This window comes from Eleutherodactylus coqui, chromosome 8 (genome assembly GCF_035609145.1).
Source record: "Eleutherodactylus coqui strain aEleCoq1 chromosome 8, aEleCoq1.hap1, whole genome shotgun sequence".
Lineage (NCBI taxonomy): Eukaryota > Metazoa > Chordata > Amphibia > Anura > Eleutherodactylidae > Eleutherodactylus > Eleutherodactylus coqui.
Window position 1 is genome coordinate 87,282,584 of NC_089844.1, and position 23,809 is coordinate 87,306,392.

Sequence of the window (23,809 nt, forward strand, 5' to 3'; positions counted from 1 at the left end):
TGTGATGATTTATTCCTCCCATGATCATTATCCTATATAATTTCACACTCTCCCTTGTACAGAAAAACTTGATCACCACTGAAATGATTCCGGTTGACACTTTTCCCAGTGAGCCATTCCCTTTTTATTTAAGCATCACATTAGATGGTCCCTGCAGCAGACAAGCCTAGTTGTTCCCAAAAGGTCCGAATGCTTTAAGGATCTCATGGACTTGATTGTTGAGGAGTCTTTGAGAATATACTGAAGTATATTGAAGGGTAGGGAAAATCTAGCTACACCTAAAATCCAGCTACACCTAATGGCAGCACCCAAGATTAAAGAGAACTCTGAACCCAGTTGTTAATTCATTTAAATGCTGTCAATTCGGTTGGCGGTATTTAAATGGCCCAACAGAAAGAGGAGGCTCTCTCTGCTCCTGAATGGGGAGCCATTCGGGTTTTATGGCGGCCTGGTGCTTATGTAGGCCCACCGGGTTGTCATATATTTTTGCCTATGTAGCAGGGCTTAATAGGATAACTGCAGAAAAATAATCTATTGCAATACCGCAGTGTTACAGTATATTATATAAGCAATTAGATGATCTCTAGTTCCTATGGCGGCATTAAATAAAACAAGTTAAATAAAGTTGTTTTTAATTGCAAAAATAAAAATATAAAAGTTACAAAAAAAAAAACATTTAGCCATTTTGAACATAATAAAACAAAAATAATTAGCTGCTGCCGCATCCCGTGTAATCTGACCTATTAAAATAACTGATTCATTATCCCACATTGTAAAAACGACATTAGAGCAAAAAAACATACTACGCCAAACTTTTTTGGGTCAACCCAGTCTCCAAGAAAAAATGGTATAAAGAGCCATCAAAAAAGTTGGATGTACTCTAAAATGGCACCAATAGAAAGTAAAGGTTGTTTCACAAAAAAGGATAGGTCATCAATAGTACAACCCTGGAAAACCCCTTTAAGGGGTTAAAGAACGACCTCACCTATTTGATCATACTTGGTAACTCTTCGTATTAAGTAAATGTAGTGGGTAATGTTGTGTAAGTTACAATGCAGGAAGCCCTAGACCTTGCAAAGTTTTTATGGAAGTAGTGTACACAGCTGATATGCCTTCTGGCCCATGAAATGGCTAAAGATGATTGGAGTTGTTATCAAGAGACGGCTGCAGGGCACAGCTTGGGCGCTCTTGACAGGCAGTGTCACCATCTCCACCCAGACTACGCACGTGTCTAAACATGAGCTGCCAAATCTGACTGTTTTCTTTTCCGAACAGAGTCAGACAGCAATTCAGAATCGGACTCCGAGGGATCGGAAGATGATGATGATAAGGATGAATCTGACAGCGACACAGAAGGAGAGAAATTGAAGTTCAACAAAACTACTTCCCCTGCGAACAGCACAGCGAACAGCATCGCAACGCACGCCACACCTCTGAACCTGCAAGTGATAAAGAGTCCAAACTCTGCTCCCACCACACAGTCTTCTGACTTCCACAGCTCCTCTGCAACTCTCAGCCCCAACACGCCATGTGGTATCTAATATTTGAATACTTTCCTATGGTCTTCTCTTGCAATGATGATAATTCAGCAGTTATTATGGGGAGCTTTACTGTGGAATGGATAATGTCAACATATGATGGTGCCTCATTTATAGTATATCAGATATTAGTAAATCCTTAAAGGGAAATTTACCTATTGCTTGGATTCGCAATAAAATTGTTTGTCTGTCATGTGCTCCTTAGCAATAGATTGCAGTCTGCAATTTTGTTTGCCCTAGTCAATACTGATTTAGTTGCAATTTTGAGTTTCTTGCTGTGGAGCATAGGACAGAATGTTGAGTATCCGTTGTTCAAATTATACTAAAAGGAAGGTTTCCCTTTAAAATGGTTGTCCCAGGATAAAAAAAAATAAATCTTGTTATTTATATAGCACCAACCTATTCCATAGCGCTTTCAAGTAATTTATTTATTACCCCCTCACCAAGCTGGCTACTCATTTTACTGACCTCGGAAGGATGGAAGGCTGAGTCAACATTGAGTGGCTACCTGAACTCTGCGGGGATTGAACTCGCAACCTTCAGCTCGTATCCTCAGAATAGGGGATAACTTGCTGATCGGTAGGTGGCATGCATGGCTGCCACTCAGTTCATTTCAATGGGGCTGGCAGAAATACCCAAGAGCTTGCTGCTTAGCTATCTCCACAGTCCCATTGAAAGTGAAAGAAGCGTTGGCACAACCAGCTCTTCATTCAGTCTCCTCATCTCTGAGGTGGGGAGCTGGTGGTATGCCCACAGTGAGGAGGATAGAGGACACAGGACCCCTGTCCTTAGGTTTGGTGGGAATCTCAGTGGTGAGACCCCCACCGATCACCAAGTTGTTCCCTATTCCACAGGATAGGGGACAACTTAATGATCGGTGGGGGTCTCCCATGGCTCAAAAGAATAAACACAAAAGACAATCATTCCATGTGAACACGGCCACCAACAGGGTGCATCTCCATGCAGATGCCTTCACAAGTTGTTCAAATACAAAACGACTATGACTTTACACCCGGCAACTCGTAATCAACAACCATCAACTATTTTTTAAGTGAGTTGAAATGAACCAACTAGTGAGCGGATTATCACTGTCACCCTGCTGGTGGCCGTGTTTTCACGGAACGACTGTCATTTGTATCCGCCCTTTCAAGCGATTATTGGGATGATAGTTGTCCCATGTAAAGACAGCCTTACAAGCAGTAATGTCTCGTTTTTCAGGAGTCTTCTAGATGGAGGTCTTTCATGGGACAGATACTCCTCCAGGGAAGAAGTAATTGATCAGAAATAATATAGTATTTCTGATCAATTATATTTAAGGAGGATACGCCTTTTTTATATCCATCATGTCAGTGACCTATAGCTGCAGCGTGCAATATAAGCTCTAGAGTATAAGAAAGAAATTGCCTTTTACACATACTCAATGCACTCTTGCAGTATGCCTAATGGAGCCCTATCTTCACATTTTATATGATTGCTGCTGGAAGCTCCTTTAAATGAATCGGTATGTGAAATTCTATATCAACTGATATAAAATGGAGTTTTCAATAAGCCAAATTGAAATATCTTGGCTTAAACTCGGTCGCGCAATGTATCCCAATGTAGGCAACTTACAGATCCCTCTGCTCAACGCTTGTGGAATAGTAGTGGGGGGTTATGGGGATATAGTTATCCAAAATATGGTTAGAGATGACAGTCTATATCATTACCGTATGTCATTATTTATTGTACATTCAGCGCTAATAATTTATGCTTTATGATACCAATATGAAGGCATAACAATACACAGATTGAATATTAACACAAGTTAAACTTTATTTTTTTTAAGGTTCGGCCAAAAGGAGAAGAGTAACAGATGAACGTGAATTGCGTATTCCATTGGAATATGGGTAGGTTATTTAAAGACCTATTATCACAAAGTAACATATTTTTCTACATATTTTTTGTGTAACAGCTGCTTGGCACTTTCTACTTTACTTTAATCAGATGTAAAAATAAATGATGACATATTCTATTTTTCACACTGGCCACTTAAGAGCCTTTTCTTCAGACCGGTAGCGGCAACTTATTTTACAGCCTACAATAAAGTAAATGTTATCAACTCATTATTGCCCATCAGACAACAAGCTAGTGATAGGTTTATTCTACTGTCTGAGCCAAGATAAGCAGCTTTCACACTAACAATAGCAAAGTGAAGATAGCTGACATCGTATTCAATAAAGCCTCTTTTAAGCCCCATTTAGATGAGACGAATGTCGGGCAAACGATGCCAGACACTTGTCCCCGCATACACTCGCTCGAGCTAGTATTGCTGGCTCGCTCACAGAGCGAACAGCAGGGGGGCGGGGAGGCTGCAGGAGATTTCTCTCCTGGCTTCCCCACCCCTCTCCATTGACTTAACATAGCGGCCGTTCAATACTGAACAGCTGCTATTTATATAAATAATAATCTTTATTTGTATAGCGCCAACTTATGCCGCAGAACTCAGCGTTCAGCTCATCGTCCATAGTTTATGCTGCATAAACGATGGGCGATGAGCTGAATGATCATCGTTCAGTGTAAATGGCGGCTGTTCAGTATGTTAAGTCGATGGAGAGGGGCGGGGGAGCAAGAGGAGAGAACTCTCCTGCAGCCTCCCCACTGTGAGCCAGTGATACTCACTCCTGTGCAGCAACATGGGAGCTAGCATGTGTGGAGGGCTAGTATGAAGCGGAGGCTTCATGCTTGGCAGTTAAATACAGTGGACCCACTGTGTGGCCTCCGGAAAATGCAGAATGGAGCCAACAGTAGACCAAGCGATACAGCCCTTTCCTAGAGCCAGTGTCACTTCTATTGGGGCCCTACTAAATGGAGATTGATGGTAATCTAGCAATATGCCATCAATCTTTGTGTTGAGAGAGCCACTTTCATGACTTACTATTAATTTTTCTTTTAATACTCTCTTTCACACTGAATAGCCATTTTATTAGGGAGACTAGCCCTTTCATGATTGCATGGAAATTAGAGCTGTGATCCCATAGTACAGCATAAAATCAAGTAAGCATGTTCTCCGTGGATCAGTTTTTAGTGTGAATCCACATTAGAATGGGAAACTCCAGCGAATTTGAATGAGACCCGGTCATCGGTGCTAGACTATCCATGGCCAGGATTTCAGAAACTGACAACCTTATAGGGTGTTCTTGTACTAATGAATCGAGACTTTATCAAGAATGGTGTTATCGAAATATAAACATCCATCAAAAGGGGATCCTGTAGACATAAACAAGTCATCGACAAAAGTTGTTAGAGGAGGATGTCAATAATCTTTCTGACGAATCCCGGGGGCTTCAACTAATGCGTCTGAACGCGCAATTCATCATTCCTTAGCACGGATGGACTGCAACAACAGAAGAGCAGTTCCACAGCCTTTGCTGTCTAAGAGAAACAGAAAGAGAAGACTCTAGTGGGCAGTGGAAAAACATCGCTTAGTCAGATTTCTGTTGCAACCCTTTCTGTCAGGTGTCAACAGCTGGTGGACGTAAAGTAATGATGTTGGAAATGTTTTCTTGGCCCACCGGGTCCTCTGAAGCCCACAGATAGATGCCACTGTGAATTGCTTTGGTTCTGAAGGCCAAAAGAGGTCCAATGTGGTACTAGAGGGGGGTCTCTAATAAGGTGGGCCTTCAGTGTAATGTACATAAAGGATCCCATAGTACTCCCTTAACAAGGAAAGTGAATAAAGCTGACGTTGTGAAGCACACGAGGAAGCTATATTATTTTCTAAATTGTACCATTACAGTTGATGCTACAACATCATAAGGTAATAAAAATATAATGATCACCATCTATTCTGATTTGCATTTTTTCATATAATACTAACAAGGTGATTATCATTATGGCAGTAAGTAAAAAGACATTGCAAATGTCATAGTGAACACAGCTAGTTCAAAGTAATCTCAGGCAGGCCGGGTGAAGGTACTAAGGATCCTTGGTAACATTAAATTATTCAGCTCCTTTATGTGTTGTTTTGTGCTAGCTACTAAGAACAAAGACGAACACGTCTGTGGTTGATTCCACCGTCGCTTTACCCAATGACTATGTAATTCGTTATTGATTTAGGTATGACACCCTGTATCTTATGTAATATTTCGAATCATTTCTATAGCTGGCAACGAGAAACAAGATTAAAGAACGCCAGCGGACGGATGCAGGGAGAAGTGACTTATTTTGCCCCATGTGGAAAGAAATTCCGGCAGTACCCAGAAGTCATGAAGGTAAAACTGTCTGTGACCCCAGGATTTAGGGGACACCCGTATCTGGTCACGTTAGATAGCAACCCCATACGTTTCTGTTTGTGCTGTTCTGTGCTGTTGGATATGGACGTACATTATGATTATTTCACTCTTTTCTCATTGACCCTTAAGAGAGTTCGCGAGGCTGATATGAAGATCATTAATGCTTACGATACAGCCAAGCTGCTTGGTTGATGCAAGACGATTCATAATTAAAGGGGGTTAGAAAAACATGGCTGCTTTTTCCACAAAGTTGTGTCTGGTATTGCAGCTCAACTCCATTGAAGTGTATGGGACTAGGCTACAATACCAGACACAACCTGTGGACAGGTAGGGTGCTGTTTTTGGTATAAAGCCGCCACATTTTTCTTCTATTGCATGCCTCCTTTAAAGGAGAGCTACCAGAAGGTCTAAAATAAAGTTGTTTTTTTAGGCATTTACTATTGATGACCCATCCCCAGGATGGGTCATCAATAGTTGATCGGTGGGGGTCTATCGCTCAGTATTCCCGCTGATCAGCTAATCCTCCGGCCACTGTCAGTGCAGCCTAGCAGCACATCTGCATCGATGGTCAGAGCTGGAAACATAATAGAAAGGTTTTGCATCCATTGAAATTGATAGGAGTGATGCCTTCCATCACACTTCTGGCTGTGACTGCATTGAGGAACCAGAAGTGTACTAGGAGTCATCGCTGTCATTGATTTTAGTGGGAGTGAAGCCATCTAGTACACTTTTGCTCCTGACCACTAATCATAATGTCCGGCCTATCACAATGACAGCAAGCTTGGAGGATCAGCTGATCGGAGGGGATCCTGAGCAGCATACCCCACCAATCGGTTATTGTTGACCTATCCTGACGATTGGTCATCGGTAGTAAATGCTCAGAAAACCCCTTTATTAAGGCAACATTGCAAAACATTTGTCTAATATCATATTCCCCAACAGATGTTGTGGATATAAAAACTTCATTACCCACAATTCCTGAAAATACTTCCAGTGGTATGGCAGTTTAGTGTTTATCATAAGGACACTAAACTCAGTAACCAATCAGAATCCAGCTTTCATTTTTCTATAACCGTTCAAATTGTATTAGAAGTCGTTACTACGAGGGTCGGTGTTGCTAAGATAATATGGAGCTACCAGAACCACTTAAAGCAACTCTTATATGGGGGACACAGGTAGAGAAACTCCTCATATAGGTGGCCTTGAACCTCAGCGCAGAAATAAAATCTCTCAAAATTGTTCATATTTTTGAAACATTTTAGATTTTGTGGTAGTTCTCCTCTGCCTATAGCTGTCCTTCCTTCAGAGGCCTTGTAGCTAAAAACTAAATGTGGTCAACTCTTCTGTACAGAAGGCTTGGGCAATTTACTAACCTCCTCTTGTTGTGGAATTAACAGTCACTGTAAACCCTGGCAGGACCTTTACTATGACTTACAATTTGATGGCTACCTGTCTGTTATAACATTACTAGCCGCAGGTAGGTCTTAAAGTAGATTTAGATGCACAGATTGTGGCCCAATGTTTGACCAATCGGACTGCTATCAACCAAAATTGACACAGGTGTAGCCGTAGTGTGTGCAGAGGTAGCAGTCGTACCCGGGGACTGGTGATTGAGTATGCCCAAAGGCCTTTCTGCTGCATAAGATGACACCATTATTAGAAATGCTACATGGTAGCTTGTGTCCATTACAGATTTTACATTGGGACCCAGCAGCTTAACGTTATGACCATGGTGCTTCGTAGGACTATAAATTGACGGCCTATACTAGTCTAGCCCCAAAATGTGTGATCAGTGGATGTCAGACCAGGGGATCTCCAATAATTAATTTGGTTGAGCTGCAGTAACAGACATAGCCTTATGGATGAATGTATGTCTGTATTGAGCCCCTTCATTCTGCTGATGGAGTCGGATCACTACTGATCACATATTGGTGGCCTATGTTTAAGGATAGTCCATCAGCGTAAAAGCTTTTATAATGCCTTTAAAAGCATGCTCATTCTAATACCATTAAACGGGTTATTCCAAAATCTAAAGTTAAGAACAGGTATCCTAAGAACAGGTATCCCGTGTCCCCCGACTCTCGTCCTTGCGGGGTCGCTTCTCCCAAAGGCCATGATTTCAGACTGAACAGAACTCTGACTGCACACACACGGGTGTCGCTTCATTTCAGCGTAACTGATGGAAATTGCCAAGTGCTTGTATTGGCTATCTCCAGTATTCCCAATAAAAATAAATGTCGCAGCACTGCGTCTGCGAGAACAATGCTCCGTTCAATCTCCTCCTCAGGCTAGGCTCACACGAACGGGTCAGATTCCGCATGCGGATATCTGCAGCGGAAGTCCTGCGATCCATTGTGAAAAGTAATTGAGAATGGTCTTGGAAGATCATGGATGCTTGCGGTTTTCCGTGCGAATGTATGCATATGCGCAGTGAATCGTCCGTGTAGAAAAAAGATCGCAGACCAGGAAACTAGACCACAAAGTAGATCATTGCTCAGGTGAGTCTGTCTGACTCTTTCTCTTTCTCTCTCTCTTTCTCTCTCTCTCTCTCTCTCTCTCTCTCTCTTTCTTTCGTTCTTTATCTCTCTCTCTTCCTCTTTCTCTCTGTTTCTCTCTCTCTCTTTTTTTCTTTCTTTCTTTCTCTGTCTCTCTTTCTATCTCACTCTTTCTATCTCTTTCTGTCTCTCTCTCTCTTTCTCTCTCCTCCTCTCTCTCTCTCTTTTTCTCTCTCTTTCTTTGTCTCTTTCTTTCTCTCTCTTTCTCAGGCAATTCTGCCACCCATACGCAATGTTAATTGCTTATGAGTTGCAGGACACTTGCATCCATTGACTTCAATGGAGGCCATTCACGCAGAATCCGTGCTAAAATAGAGGATTCTGCAACTTTTCTTCCACTCGCAGGATATGCATTTCGTACCCGCGAGTGTGAAAGAAAATTCGAAAATACATGTCTTTCAATGCCCACATTTTACCTCAGATCTTGTACACCAACAGTGATCGCAGAATCTGCAATTCAAATCTGTTTGTGTGAGACTGGCCTCACTGCGGGGGCTGCAGTAAGCCTACAATGAGGAGGGTGGGGGACGCACAGGGAGTACCCCCATTCTTTGGATCAATGGCGGTTTCAGCGTTGAGACCCCCAGCAATTAGAAAGTTATCCTTTTTCTTGTGGATAGGAGATAGCTTTTGATTTTGCAATAACCCTTTTGATGTCTATGAGCATCATGACTATAAAATGAAGGAGCCGGCACTAGTAAGAGCAACACTGAACCTTCATTCTAGAGTCAGTGGGGTCCAATCCCCCCAGACCTTCACTAATAAACACTTCTTATGTCTCGATGACATGTCCGGTTCTAAAAACCTGTTGGTACGTTCTAAATACTAATATCATTGTCTCCCCTATATGTCCCCTTGAGTTTGGTTCTGTGTTTGCATCCTGTCCTGTATTTGTGGGTATATGCGGAAACCCTCCGGCCTTAGTGTTACTGTGTGTGTGACTTGGGAGAAGGGCAACAAACGGGCTGTCGTTCTTTGAAATCCTGAAGTGAAAAAATCTGTGATTTTTTCAGTATCTCAGCAGACATGGAATAATGGATATCACAAGGGACAATTTCAGCTTCAGTGCAAAAATAAGAGTGGGGGACTTCTATGAAGCCAGAGATGGACCACAGGTATCCCCTTAAAAACACATAGTTCTAGCATAAATGTAGGTAAAAAGTCATATTTCATAGAAATCTGGCTTTTCTCTGCTACTCATTATCACTGTTCCCTCCAAGCTGAACAATCTGCAAACGCCAGCGTTGGTGGTAGCGAACCGCGACTCTTCACACTTAATGTTATTTCTAGATTGATCTGCTTAGCGGGAACATTGCTCATGTGTTGGAATATAAGCTTAGTTGTCTGACATTGTGATACTTGCTATATTATCACAATATCTTCCGCTTGTTCATGTGTGTAGTAGAACGTGCCGTTATTTGTGTGTCTTTAGTACTGTTTTGTGTCTATGTTTTTCGGTGTTTGCAATTCCGTTCTGTTCCTTTTTTTTTTTTTTAGAAGAAATGGCGTCAAATGTGGCTTCTTTTGACATGTGAAAAATATTTTGGAAAGTCAACTGAAAATATGATGAAAGTCTGACTCCATTTACTACACTATAAGTCATTTCAAGGTCTTCCAGTCACTACGCGGATAGCACATAACTTACATCCCTTCTTACTGCTGCAACCTTAACCCTTTGTCTTGCATATTTCCTAACCTGAAGCTCCAAGATTTCTTGTGTAATCTTCTTATACCTTCTGTTAGACCGAAATAAGTTACTATAAAGAGGGAATTTCGTGTAAAGCAAATAAAACTACTTGTGACCACTTAAAAGGGCTTATCCCATCAAAACGTTTTATCAAATGTATGATCGTTGGCGGTGCGCTCGCTGTGACCCCAGGGTATCACGAGAATGTTACACGAAGAGTCCCCCAATGAATGGAGTGGCAGTGCATATGTGTGACCACCGTCTTTGAAGATAGCCAGGTGATGCGCTCTGCTGTCTCCCTCAGTCCCATAAAAGTAAATGCAATATCGGCCATGCATACGCACCGCCGCTCCAATTTCAAGAACTCGGGATGCGTTGCTTTCGTGATCCCTGCAGCTTCTAGCAGCCAGACTCCCAGCAATCAGAAGTTTATTACCTATTTTGTGAGAGGTGTTAAATGTTTTTGATGGGATTACCCTTTTAAGTAAATTTACTAACATGGTGGACCTCCAAACAGAAGGTACTAGGAAAAGTAAACTTATGCAACCTGCAGAATGGTCGGGCTATTAGAAGAGAAAGTAACATTACTTCTGCAAAGTTTGTAATGTTAATGAAATTAGGCTTTAACCCTTTCCAATCCACTGTCTGATGTCTTAAGACTAATGATTTAAGGCTGTACAGCTCCGATGTTGGAAGACGTCCATCGGGGTTCTCTTACTGTATATTGCCAGCCTCTCTGCTGACAGAGCCTATCCACACATTCACCTCAAGCAGTACTGGCTTTAGCCAGCATATAGCGCCGTTGTATAATGGCAGAAAAAGAGGAAGCCCCCTAGGAAAACCAGGATACAAATTGGATTGGAAAGGGTTAATCCAAGAAACCATACAAATGGTAGGTGGCATGTGGATTTTAATGTGTAAGCTAAGGTATTATAATGGTAGACCTCAAATGTGTTGCACAGATATGTCACATCGGTAATGTCAAGCTCCTTTTCATCTGTGGGAGGAGATGTAGAGACATATGGTCTTATGTACAGATGGAGCAAAGTTTAACTCGAGACTAAGAAAAGGTTCTGTGCCACAGTTTATTTTCCCTTTCAATAGCTTTTCAATGGCTTGAAGGCTACAGACACCTTCGGGAGCAAATCCTTTTTTTCACTTAAATGCTTGTATTTTGGGCTTACGGTCATTTTTGCAATAGGGTTTCATTAAGAATTCTGCATTGTTTGTCTTCTGCAGCTTCTATATGTCACTGTATGTAGAAACTGCAGACTGAATCTCAATTAGACATCTTTAAGAGTGCTGGACTAACAGCTTTGTTTCCCTCTGCTCTCTCCCCTCCTGGTTTTATGTGCTTACTTATGACCACAGCAAAGTTTCTTTAGGTGCTTTTACAATGGTTCAGATTCACACGGCCAATGCCAGCTGTATAGGGGGTAAATGATTATTAGATTGGTCGTCCCCCTTACGCTTTCATCACTGTTGACATCACATCCCCCTTTCACGCGGGAAGATGTGCTGCCAACAACGGTCAACTTTTTGGCTGCATAAAAAATGCGATCAGCCAGTGAACAAGCATTCTTGCCCAATCATCCAGCCTTGAAGTGGGAAATTTAGACTGAAGGTTGTAGATTAGGGTAGGAAATTAGCTCTGCCCAGTGAAATATCCACAATGGCCTGTTGAATTCACGCTGATATTTGCATTGTCTTATGATTGGGTCGTGCTCTTACTAACAATTTGCATTGTGCTTTGCTGTTCAGTAACGCAGTCCCGCAATAGTAGCGTTAGCCATGGACTGTACTGTTGAACGGCTCCATGTATGTATTGTAGCAGAAGGAAGCACTTCGAGTACACTTTCCTTACTTCAGTCATAGCAGCAGTCCCACAGGACTTAAAGAGACGTGGAAAGTGGATTTCTGCTTCTGACATGCTACTACATGCCTTCCTGTTCAAGTACACTATTGTTATTTCAATATACGACACCAGTATTGAGATCCGTCTTCTTGACTATACCCTGTATATTGACAAACTGTTGTTGGGCACAGCAATGGGGTATAGAGCCCTTTCTAACTACCAGTTCCCAGTCCCATACTGCCCTCCGATTCTCGTACCTGATAGCCTTCTGCTTACTAGCTGACCATGTGGAAAGGGGTTGAAACTAACTTGAAATAGGACCTATATGGGTGTTATTCCACTGTGACTGAGACTTGAAAAAGACAGCTGTAGATTCAGTGCAGTCTACAGTAACACTATTGGCTATTGGCGATACATAATAAAGTTTCATAGTAACTAACGAATCAAACTCGCCTTTAATAGTTAATTTTTTATTCCTTAGATCTCAGACCCTTTGAATAGTCCAGATCTGATTCCCTCCGATTTCTACTTGTTACATTACAATTAATAACATTTGGTCAACAGACTCAATTACTGGGTGTACTTTACTCCGCTGGGCCCACATTTAAGGGGCATCATGAAATAGTTTATTGAGATTTCTTAGAAGTTAGAAAATGCTGGAGGATCTGACAAGGAACTATCAAAATAATAAGAGGCAAAAATAAAGAAGATATATTGAAGACATCTAAGTGAAAAGGAAGCTTTAAAGATGGATACAGAGCCTTTGATTCTGGTCCTGATTAGAAGGCTACTTGGGGAAAGATGATAGGAGTTCATGTTTTGATCTTCAGTTTATAGTTTGTGAGCAGCATCGTTAGTGACTGGGCTTATTACAGCAGAGACCTTGTAAAGTATGATAAGTTGAGTTCTGCCTTCACGCGTCGTCCTTAGCAATGCTGGTGCTCAGAACATATTCCATTCATCTTACTATGACACTGTGTGATAGAGTCTTGTTTAGCGTCTCTGCAGACTTTTAAACTAGCGAGTGTTTGTATTGTCGCAGTATTTTAATATATGACTCGAAGTCCTAGAACATTCTCCGCAGTTGATACTGAACAGCTGTTACTGCCTACTTATGGTCAGCGCTTCTCTACTTGTCATCCTCTTCCTCAGCCATGTTGGTGGGGTATAACCGGGCAGGCAGTTTCAACAGAAGTGGTTCTATGCTGCATCGGCCTTTCTATAGTTGCACAAATTTCTGAATTAGCAACATAACTGACTCCTTTTGTGCTTGTTTTAGGGATGCGTTCACATGTAGCGGATTTGCTCCAGCTGAAAAAATCTGCACCAAAATCTGCAATTTTTTTGGTGTGGATTTTGAAGCAGATCCGCAGCAGATTTCACCCCTTCAGTTGAATTGATGAAATCTGCTGTGGATTCACACAATAGCTTTTCAATGGCACATAAAATAAATTCTCAAAGAACATTATCATACTCAAGTTAAACTTTGCTTCTGTATTGGCCAGAGTAAATAGGGACTAGACAGAGCACCTCTTACTCTGGAGGACATCCATGCATTACACAGACAGTCCAATCATCCTTTGGGATTGTAAAATGCATGATTTTCCCTTTGGTGACGCTGCAGGGAAATTGAACATTTACTTCTGAATCCCCTCACAAATTACAACAGAGACACCCTGTAAATATCTTATTGTCAGAGGGCCTTTCTAACAATAAGAGGTTGACTAAAACATAGAACCTTTTTGATGTTATTATGTTAGAATTGATGTCACAGCAAATGTTTGTTTTAGTTCGAATTAGTTCGAACTGAACCACGACTTTACCAATACCCCTAAAACTAGTGTATAACACTGTCCAACAGCCATCAAAGCCCTGTATACTACTCTTAGGTCACCTAGCAGTGCCTCTAAGTACTTTTGAATAGCTTTAAGGAAAAGTTAATGAAGAAAAAGAAGGGGAAAATGAGAAGAAGAGAAAATGAGGAGAATGAAAAGAAAGGAAAACAATTTTTTCCTTTCCTACTTTTTCCTTGTCCTTCTTTTTCCTCCTTCTCCTTTTTCGTTCTTCTTATTCCTATTTTCCCTTCTTCAACTTTTTCCTTCTCCAGTTTCCCTCTTTTTCCTTTCTTCCTTCTTCTTTTATTAGGTTCCCACTGAACGTAACTTTTAGCAAATTTCAACGTGAAACGGTTCAGTTCCTTCAGTAGATTCAATACTATTAGGGAACATTTATGAAATCTAATGCGGATGACTAGTCGATTTGTGCTTCCTATAACTTTCTCATTAAAGGGGGTTTTCCAAGGTTTTTGATTTACATAGAATCCAGCTCCCCCTATCATACAATAACAAATTGACATATACTCTCAAACGTGACGCCAGAGGAAGACCCGGAGCGGTGGCTTGGGATACCGCAGGGCGGTGAGAGGTGAGTATAACCTGTGTGTTATTTTATGGCAAGGACAGTTGGATTTTATGTAAATAAATCGTCAGGAAGCCCCTTTAAGTCTTGTCATTAAAAATGGATTTATAAATGTAATATATAAAAAAGAAAAGCACGGTGCATAACGATCGCCGTAAATACTTGCAGGAGGGCACAGGAATCACTTTGCATTTTTAGGTTCTGCTAATCCAGTGAAAAAGAACAAGTCACTGAACACTAATTAACCGCATAGACAAATCTTATTTAGGAAACACAAGTCAGCTCCCCTGTGCTTTACTATTCATCACATGAATTCATAAAGTGGAAATTAAATGAAGGGAAAAAACGTATATTATATCAGGTTAAAAAAATAGGCCATCTTTATGACCAGGAGCTGAACGCATTCCAAGGGAAAGTATATTTTTGCTACAGCATTCTTACAATATTTAAGCTTTCTTCACTTTTTTTTTTAAAACCAACCGGATAATTGTTAAAAACTTGGTTCCCCAATGTTTACGCTACAATGATGTACCATGACCACGGCTGCCAATCAGTAGGCAGAACCAAGACTTATCGACCTCTTCATCATCATCATGCTGTGATCAGTTATTTGTAACGCAACTATTTTTGGTTGTTTTATCTCATACGTATGGTGATTTCTAACATTTTTTGTTGTTGCAAAATACTTTTAACTCATCTACCCCTGCCATGTGCCATGTTACCCACAGCCATGTTAACAAGTTACTGCAGACTTTAGGAATCTCTTAGACCATCAAGGAGCAAATTTAAATTTTTTATGTGCCCGACAATAAATACTTCCACAGCCATCTAAGAAAAGTTAGGTGACACCAGCAATTTTTAGGCCATATTGGCTACATAGCTCCCTAGGTTTAGCTAGTCCTGGCATAAGGGGTTGGATAGTCTATGGAGCTGACCCTGAGAATGACACATTTGTTGGAGGTAAGTATATGTATGCAGTAGAGATATATATACATACACACACGTTGTATATTTTAATGTCCCTTATATTTGTATTAACACAAATTATGGGCAGCGAACATGAACTGACCAGCTTTACTGGGAAAAAATCCTCTAAAGCTGTAGTTTCTATTAAACAGGTATTCCAGTTGTGGGCAATTTTTTTGAGTTTTCAACTGATTGATCGGTGGGTGTGCGACTGCTAAGACCTCAACCAATCTTGAAAATAGGGGACTTGTCCTCTCCCTATTTTACAGTTCAAGATACAGACTCCCATTTCCATAATATAGAGGGGAATGGAGCCGCTGGTCACACATGTGCCAGTGTGTAGAATGGAGTAAAGACATAGCTGAGCAGAGTGTGCCTGCCCCATATAAAAATCAATGAAGCGGCAGCATTCCATTCATTTTTATGAGGCAGACCGGGATTGCCGAGTGCAACGCTCGGCTACAGGCCTGTATCATTGTGTGGAATGTAGCTGTGCATGCACGACCAGTGGCTTCACTGCCTACTACACTATGGAAATGGGAGCCTGCATCTTGAACTGTAAAATAGGGGTGCACTGGTTCCCCATTCTCAGAATAGGTGGGGGTCCCAATGGTCGGACTGCCACTGGTCGATCATTTTTCACCCATTCAATGGATAGGTGAAAACTGGAAGAAATGATCTACAACTGGAATACCCCTTTAAGCTTTTGCCCTTTTGTTACCGGGCTCCATGACTTGATTACCTTTTAGTTTCAATATAAATATGTTGATATTATATGTAAATTATTGATATAACCACAAAGCACATCAGTCTGTATTTGTGCTTCTATTACACTTGCTCATTTTTATTGGGCATTATTTACGACTTTCTTATTTCTCTTATATTTTTATGACTCTACTCTTCAGTATTCATCAGTTAGACTGAGAGCCATTGTGTTAGTATTTTCACTTAGTGAAGCAAAAGGAAGAAGAGAATACTAAAACTTAACTTTTACTACATTATAATAAAATTACCCTAGATAGGGTTCACGGACAGTTAATAAACAGGTGCATACGTAAAAGAAAAGCCATCATCAAGCTGGCCTAAAATGCTTAAGAGGTATGGGTATAATGCTTCATCATACGCAAGTTATAATATCCCAGAGCCATGGGTTATCCAGAGAATAACCATTTGTATAGTTGCAATCATAAACCAATATCATGCTTGGTTCAACCTGGATAACTTGCCTCTAAACAGTTGTATTTAAGCAGGCAGCTGCCCTGAAAAGGATGACCCCATAATACCTTGGAAGCTTTGCCCCAAACTTTCTGAAGTAAAGTCCCTAATAATTAAGACTGCCTTCCAATGCATTTTGCCGGATGCAGCTCGTCGGGGAAATGGAGCATTGTGCTTTCAGGACAAAAAGCATAACTTCCTGTAAGCCCTCTCAGCCAGTGAGCAGAACTAAAATGTCTTACTGTACTTGACCTATTCTTTCAGACCAAGGGTAACTGATGCACAACAGAGTGGCGTGATTACATAATTCAGTTTTTTTTAATAAATGTTACCTGTTTTTTTTTTTGGACCCATGGATGAGGTTTTTTTCTTCTGATTGGCAGCACCATCACACAGTTGGATAATCAGGCATACAAACATTTTTACAAATGTTCTTTCCCAACCATCGGCCATGTAAAAGGCTCTTAAAGGAGTTGTTCCTGAGTTAACTTGTATCACCCATCCGCAGGATAGGTAATAAAAGTCTGATTGGCGGAGATCTCACCGCTAAGACCCCACCGTACCTGAGAACGGGACTCCACTGTCCCTCTATCCTCTGCACTATAGGATCCCTGCCCCCCCCCCCCCCCCCCCGCAGTCAGGAGGGTATTGATTGGAGCAGCAGTTGCAGATGCACTCTGCCATTTCATTCATTTTCATTGGGAATGCTAGAAATAGTCGAGCCCTTCTACTCAACTATTTCTATCACCGCCATTGAAAAGAATGCAGCAGCGCCTCACATATATGACCACTGCCCCTTTCAATGTGACATTGTGGGAGAGTGCAGTGAGTCTGCAGTGATAAGAGGTGGACACATTTCCGTACAACCCCTTTAAGTTAGTCAATGACTTTCAACTGTATTGCTATGGGGAAACTCCCTAAATACATTTCCAGTACCAGGGCAACCCTGCTCCCATATGTCTCCTAAAGAAGCTTGGTATAAGGGCTGGTAAGGCATTCTATATTTTAGTCAAGATTTGTTGACAGCTTTGTCTGTCCCCATCCAATCAAGAGCAGGATGACATAGTTTTGCCCTCCATACTGTAGAAGTGACAGCTCTGCTGCTGTCTTCTGGGGCACCCCTGACTACGCTCCAGTGAGCCCTGGTTGGGAAATGCTGCCATGGGTAATGTTTCCTTGTTTGGCATATTTGTGAAGCCAAAAACATATATTTATTTCTTCATTGTTTAAATAAAAATGAAAACAAGAACATTAAGAATTGAATACAACGATCCTTTCCAGCATATTTCACATATATATAAAGTGATGAGTTATGTGCTCCGATGAAGCTACAAATAAGCACAACATGAGCTTTTATACTGCATGTGCATCTTGCTGGTAGTTGTGGTAGCAACAATGCTCTCTTACAATCACACTGATGCCCTTTTGTCTTTTTTAAGGGACTGCAATGGTGTCTTCTGAACGAGGAAGAAATTGTACCACGTATCAGAGCAATGGAAGGACGCCGAGGACGACCACCTAACCCAGAGAGGCAGCTTGCTAGAGAGGAAACGAGGATGAGACGCAGGAAAGGACGACCCCCAAACATTGGAAACCCTGACTTTGCTGTAAACGATGAAGCCAAGCTCTTGAGAAAGCTCCAAGCGCAAGGTATATTTTTTAACATTACCTCCTTTTTTTGTATTGCTTGGTCATTACATCCATGGGGATTTGGGGTGTATCCATATGGTTAGAGGTTTAGGGTAAATGTCAATTTTTGACATGAGCTTTGTGGCTGACATTGCTGCTTTTTAGTACTGAGCTATGCTTTCAGATTTAAATCTAATCCAATAATAGGCCCATCCAAGGAATTTGCTTGTTGTACCCCATATCTATGTAGGTTTCGTCCTTATAGTCTGGTTTATGACAAAAATGTAAGTATGTGCTACTGTTCATTTTCTTGCTACTTGTATAAATGTGACCAGTGGCAGCGCCCAAACTGAAAACGACAAAACCAAAGCATATATTTTTTAGGATTGATATGCCACCTGACAACCCTTATGGCAGGTATTAGTACCAAATGTTCCTGGCAGGGGATGGTGACGTAGGAGAGTAACAAACTTAAAGTGGGCCTGCTGTCTGCTCCACCCTTCAAGGCAACATTGCATATATGTCACATTACATCACTGGGTCATATTTGACATAGCCACATCAAATGCACATCCAGAATGCTCAAATCAATAGTGCCAAATATACATATAACACCTAGCTCATATCACACAGTGTCAATATACATAGTGTTAATAAGATATATATCAATAGAGCATGCAGGGTCCCAATAAACAGTGACACACAAATAGTATTGTACAGTCCCCTCTTCCGTATCGGCCTGTACTTGGTAACTAGGCTACGACTATGATACTTTTACGCCTTCTAATAAGTTCCAACCACCTACTGACTGTATCAAGCAGGACTGTGTTTGCTTCAAGGTGTCCTCTGTTTTTTTCTGGTTTATAGAAATCGCCAGACAAGCTGCACAGATAAAACTCCTGCGAAAGCTTCAGAAACAAGAGCAAGCGCGAGCGGCTAAAGAAGCAAAGAAACGGCAAGGTACAAATACGGCGCTTATATTTTTCGGTTACAGCATGCTCCATTTCACAATGCCTCCTTTACGTTTTGCCATCTTTGTTTTCTAGCTATTATGGCCGCAGAGGAGAAACGGAAACAAAAGGAGCAAATCAAGATAATGAAGCAACAGGTAAGAGTTTAAGATTCGATATAACCACATACCAAAATTCCACATGGATATGTCATTTGATGATATACGTTTATAATGTACACTAGAAACCCTACAGTTCTTCATGCTTACGAAAGCGATGCTCCTGTTGACCAGGAAAGAGGTCTTTTTAGTATATCTCATCTAGGGTAACAGCTGTTGACAGATCTTATCATAGGTTCCATCTTTGCTTAGTACTGCAAGGGTGAGACCACATGGTGTGGCTGAATGAACGTGAACAAACCATGCCTATCCACCATGGCCAATGGCCGCACGAGTCTCTTGGCAAGTTGTGTGTCCATTCGCCACCACATGTGGGCATTGTTTGGCTGGGTGTGTCCAGCTGCACATTGTGGTCTTACCCTAAGGTCAGTTTCACACAAACGTATTACAGGCGCACCTATGTACTCGAAATATGGACGAGGATTCTGGTCCGACCGGGTCTACTGACCCAATATTAGAGCATCCTGTGAGTTTGGAGCAGTAGATCCACAGTCAGGCCAGACGCTCTTCTGTATTACAGATGTATAAGTGCGCTCATAATACACTCATGTAAAACTGGCCTTAGGGTGCTATTACACTGCAAAACGGAAGCAGAGCTCCGCTGATTGCAACCAGCACCTGGACTCAAGGTCTAGGTGCCAGCCACAATCAGCTGTATGTACTAGCACCCTAAGGGACCTTTCACACGGATGAAATTTGGCCAGAGCACGTACCGCAACACATGGAAACGTTTTTGTGGATTTTGATGCAGAAACGAAAGTTTCTTAATTCTGCCGGCAATTTCACATCAAAATCTTCATGTAGACTTGTGGGTTTTGGCGCGGATATCTGCAGTGGCAGCTTCAGCTGCATATTGAAGTGCGTCCTGCCGCCAAAATCTGGCCCATGTGAAGGCGCCCTAACTGTTCTGAATAGACTCGATTTATTCATTCAGGGATACCCCATGTACCCCAACTGAAAATGCGGTACTACTACTCCTTTTCATAATAGTCCAGAGACCGTTTGTTTTGCATGCATGTGTTTTCATAAAATGACAAAAATTTTCGTTGTGTTTGCCAGGCATCCAAACTCTATATTTTCGTAAGTTATAATTATTGCTCTATACAAGTAGTAGCAGCATTCCAGCTGATCTAACAGAAATTTAGAGGGTCGTTGGACTTTAGGGTGCATTCACACAGGCAAGTACAAAACGCGGACCAAATTTGCACTCTTAAGCTTGCGATTCTGGGTGTGAGCGCGATGCATTTTTGCTTAAAAAACCGCATTGCATCTCATTTACTGTATGTAGTTGTTAAAAAAATCGCAAGCTCTTCCAGTAGTTTCAATGGTAAAAATCGCATGCAAATCGCATGGCATGCAAGTGCGGTTTTTAATAAGGTGACATAGGAAATAATGGGTGATTTCTGGAGAGTAACATTGCTGCAAAAGAAAAAGTGCCCATGTGAAATCAATGTGTTATTTTCACAAGCGAGCTCTGTCCATATCGCTATCGGACGGACCTTGCGTGTGACAATCGCCCGTGTGAATGGATCCTTATTAAAAGGGGCGGTAATAAACCAATTTGAACAATAAGCCAATCAAAACAGAACGTATTTGAGTACTTGAAGTAGATAAACAGCTCATAATGAGATCTATCAACAGCAACTAGGCTGATTGCTAATTGTTTTCAACGTAAGGTCAGAAGACCTTTATTCATACATTGCGCAGGACTGAAAAAATCAGCAATCACGGAAAGAAAAGAGTCTTTATTTTCTAGCTTATTTTGTACCTAAAGTTTTATTATCAATTAGAAATAAAAATGTTGATAAATTAGAAAGGTGCTACAGTCTAAAAACACCACAAAGAAACTCAAAATGTTTGTAGTGCATTTCATTATTACCCATTGACGGATGGATGGATGGATGGATGGATGGATGGATGGATAGATAGATGAGAACATATGACTACAGTTAGATATGTATATTGTATATACTTCTTAGGTTCTGTTCACACTTGGTTATAGTATATGTCTACCATTTATGCTGGGAGAAGCTATCAATATAGATGCCAAATGTATCCAAAGACTTCTGCGTTCCCCGAGAGCTTTTCCTGGGTGTTCACATTGGATGTAAACCATAAACACAGCAAAGCTGGTCCTACATGATCATCTTCAAGGACGCAGCTCAGACACCACAGAGACAGCTAAACAAAATAACAGCTTTATATGACGAATGGTAATAAAGTCAAAAACAAACTAGTAAAACTAGTTAGTCAGCATGTTATACAATAAGGTGCATAGTACACCCTAACCAGAGAGACAGAGATTAATTGAAACTGGAGCACAGTTAATTACTAAAGCTGTACTGATCCCACGGTCACTGATGCTGACATCAATCACTAAACCTACATACCCAGAGGAATACAAGAGCTGCACAGAACATCTCTCTCTTAAAGGTTTTCTCCAATAATTCTACTATCGATGATCTATCCTCAGGATAGGTCATCAAAAGCTGATCGGCTGCAGTCCACCGTTTAGGATCCCGGACGATCAGCTGATCGCTGGGCTTATTGTCAGTGCAGACAGAGCTGGAAGCAGATAACACTGTCTGTATTGCAGCAGCCCGGTTTGCTACTGCAGGCGCATCTCTCATTGAATTCATTAAGAGCTGTGCCAGTAGTGCCAAACCGGTCCACTGCAATGTTGACAGCACTATCTGTTTCCAGCACTATCAACACTGACAGTGGACCTGGCCATCAGCTGACCAGTGGGGATCCCGAGTGGTGGACCTCAGCCGATCAACTATTGATGACTTATCCCGAAGCTAGGTCGTCAATAGCCAAAGTCTTGGAGGACTCCTTTAAAATCTAGTTGTATACTTACATTACTCACTTCTACCATTAAGGAGACTGGGAAAGCTGGATAACAATCCTTATGGAAGCTACTCTGCCATCTGGTTTTCTCAGAAAAAGCTTGGACCTAGACGCATTCAATTTGTTTTTAATTCTGTTGACAACCTGCGCAATTTTTAGATGAGAATGTTCTTTTTATTCGCAGTAAACCTCATGATATACATGTATTTTGTATAATTTACAACTTTTTTTCATGACCTTTTTTTTCCAATCTTAGGAAAAAATCAAGAGAATCGAGCAGATACGAATGGAAAAAGAACTACGTGCCCAACAAATTCTAGAGGTATAAAGGAGTGTCCGCTGCTATGCTCTTACTGCATATTCTATATGTCATTGTGTTGTACTTCCCAGGCATGTGTCAAGATTGCAGTGTAGTACTTTAGGTGCATGACTATATAGCATTCACACTTAGGCACACGGCTGAACCTGCACAGAGGCCATCGGTGTTCTGTGTGCCTCCATTGTCACTAGGGAGAATAGCAATATGGCATCTAATCAAACTATTTATTTTCTATTAGATTCATATAGTGTATAGTAATCTCCATAGAAGTCTACTATACATCATTATTGGGCTAGTCTGATATGTGCTATAAACACCTTGCCAATATTTCATATATTTAGGTACATTCTATACAATATAATACTATACATTACATATAATATTTTGACATTCACAATGTATCTTGCCCTTCTCCATTCCTAGGCTAGGTTCACACTGGCTTTTTTTATTTCCATCTAGCTCTTCCATCATGGGGGAGGCTAAAAATAAGAAAATGCTTTACTTTTTGTGCCCTTAGACATGCATTGAAACTGAAGACCTTCACTTTCAATCCATTTGTTCATTTTTCTTCGCCATTCTGTTTTTAAAGTAAAAGCTTGACTGCCGCGCTTTTGGTTTCCAGTTTTAAAAAAAGAGCCGAAACGTATTGCAACATTTTAGCTTTTTTGACATTGCTGTCAATGTAAAATCCAAGCAGAAAGCTATTCATTTGCTTCCGTTTTTCATTTCCGTTTAGCTGCTCCCACAACGGAACAGCTAGATGAAAACTAAAACCGCTAGTGTGAATGGGCCCTTGGCTCCCAATGGAATATTACCACTTGGAGAAGTGGTACAATGTGTTATTTTGGATATTTAGAATGGAGAGATACAGGTTGAGTAGAAACTGCATGTACCCCACAACATGGTGCAGAAGAGGGAAGGGGTAGCAGTAGGTAAAATAGGAGTGGAGCACCCCCAAAAATAGATGCATAGTTCAGAGACTGAACTCCCTGGTGGTGGGAGCAAAGAAGAAGAGCAAAGAAGTTTCCCCAATGATGCAAAAGTAGTCCTTGACGTGTAACCAGCCCAGTAGAATGCTGCACCCACAAGGGTGGGAGTATGAGCAGTGAACCCTTGATATTTGCAATGATACAGAACATATACAGCAAAGGCGCATGGAACTTCCAATTTTGCCTTTTTTTATGGAAACTGGGGCATTATCTTTTATAAATGAGGTCCAATACATAATGTCCTGATGTGTGCGTCGTTGCATTTTTGCTTTACATATATTCTGACATTGATATTGATAGATTTGTATGATGAGTAGGAACAGATAGATGCTCAAGGGAGCGCTTCACTCTCTTCAATGTCTACACTGGTCTGGAGGTCAGTTCATGA

The 23,809-nt window shown here is 41.2% G+C and overlaps 1 protein-coding gene across 19 annotated transcripts in view; it reads left to right on the forward strand.

Moving 5' to 3' along the window:
• The window catches only part of BAZ2B (bromodomain adjacent to zinc finger domain 2B), a 319,623-nt gene that overhangs the window by 254,908 nt on the left and 40,906 nt on the right, over positions 1-23,809 (forward strand). For 11 of the 19 annotated variants that reach the window (XM_066575975.1, XM_066575978.1, XM_066575966.1 and 8 more), the window contains 8 exons: positions 1,276-1,533; positions 3,364-3,424; positions 5,680-5,788; positions 9,378-9,479; positions 17,945-18,155; positions 19,002-19,094; positions 19,181-19,242; positions 22,370-22,435. In XM_066575975.1, the coding sequence (XP_066432072.1) occupies positions 1,276-1,533; positions 3,364-3,424; positions 5,680-5,788; positions 9,378-9,479; positions 17,945-18,155; positions 19,002-19,094; positions 19,181-19,242; positions 22,370-22,435 (962 nt within the window). The remainder of the gene's footprint in view (positions 1-1,275; positions 1,534-3,363; positions 3,425-5,679; positions 5,789-9,377; positions 9,480-17,944; positions 18,156-19,001; positions 19,095-19,180; positions 19,243-22,369; positions 22,436-23,809) is intronic. The other 8 variants (XM_066575974.1, XM_066575979.1, XM_066575977.1 and 5 more) reach the window with 1 other exon arrangement.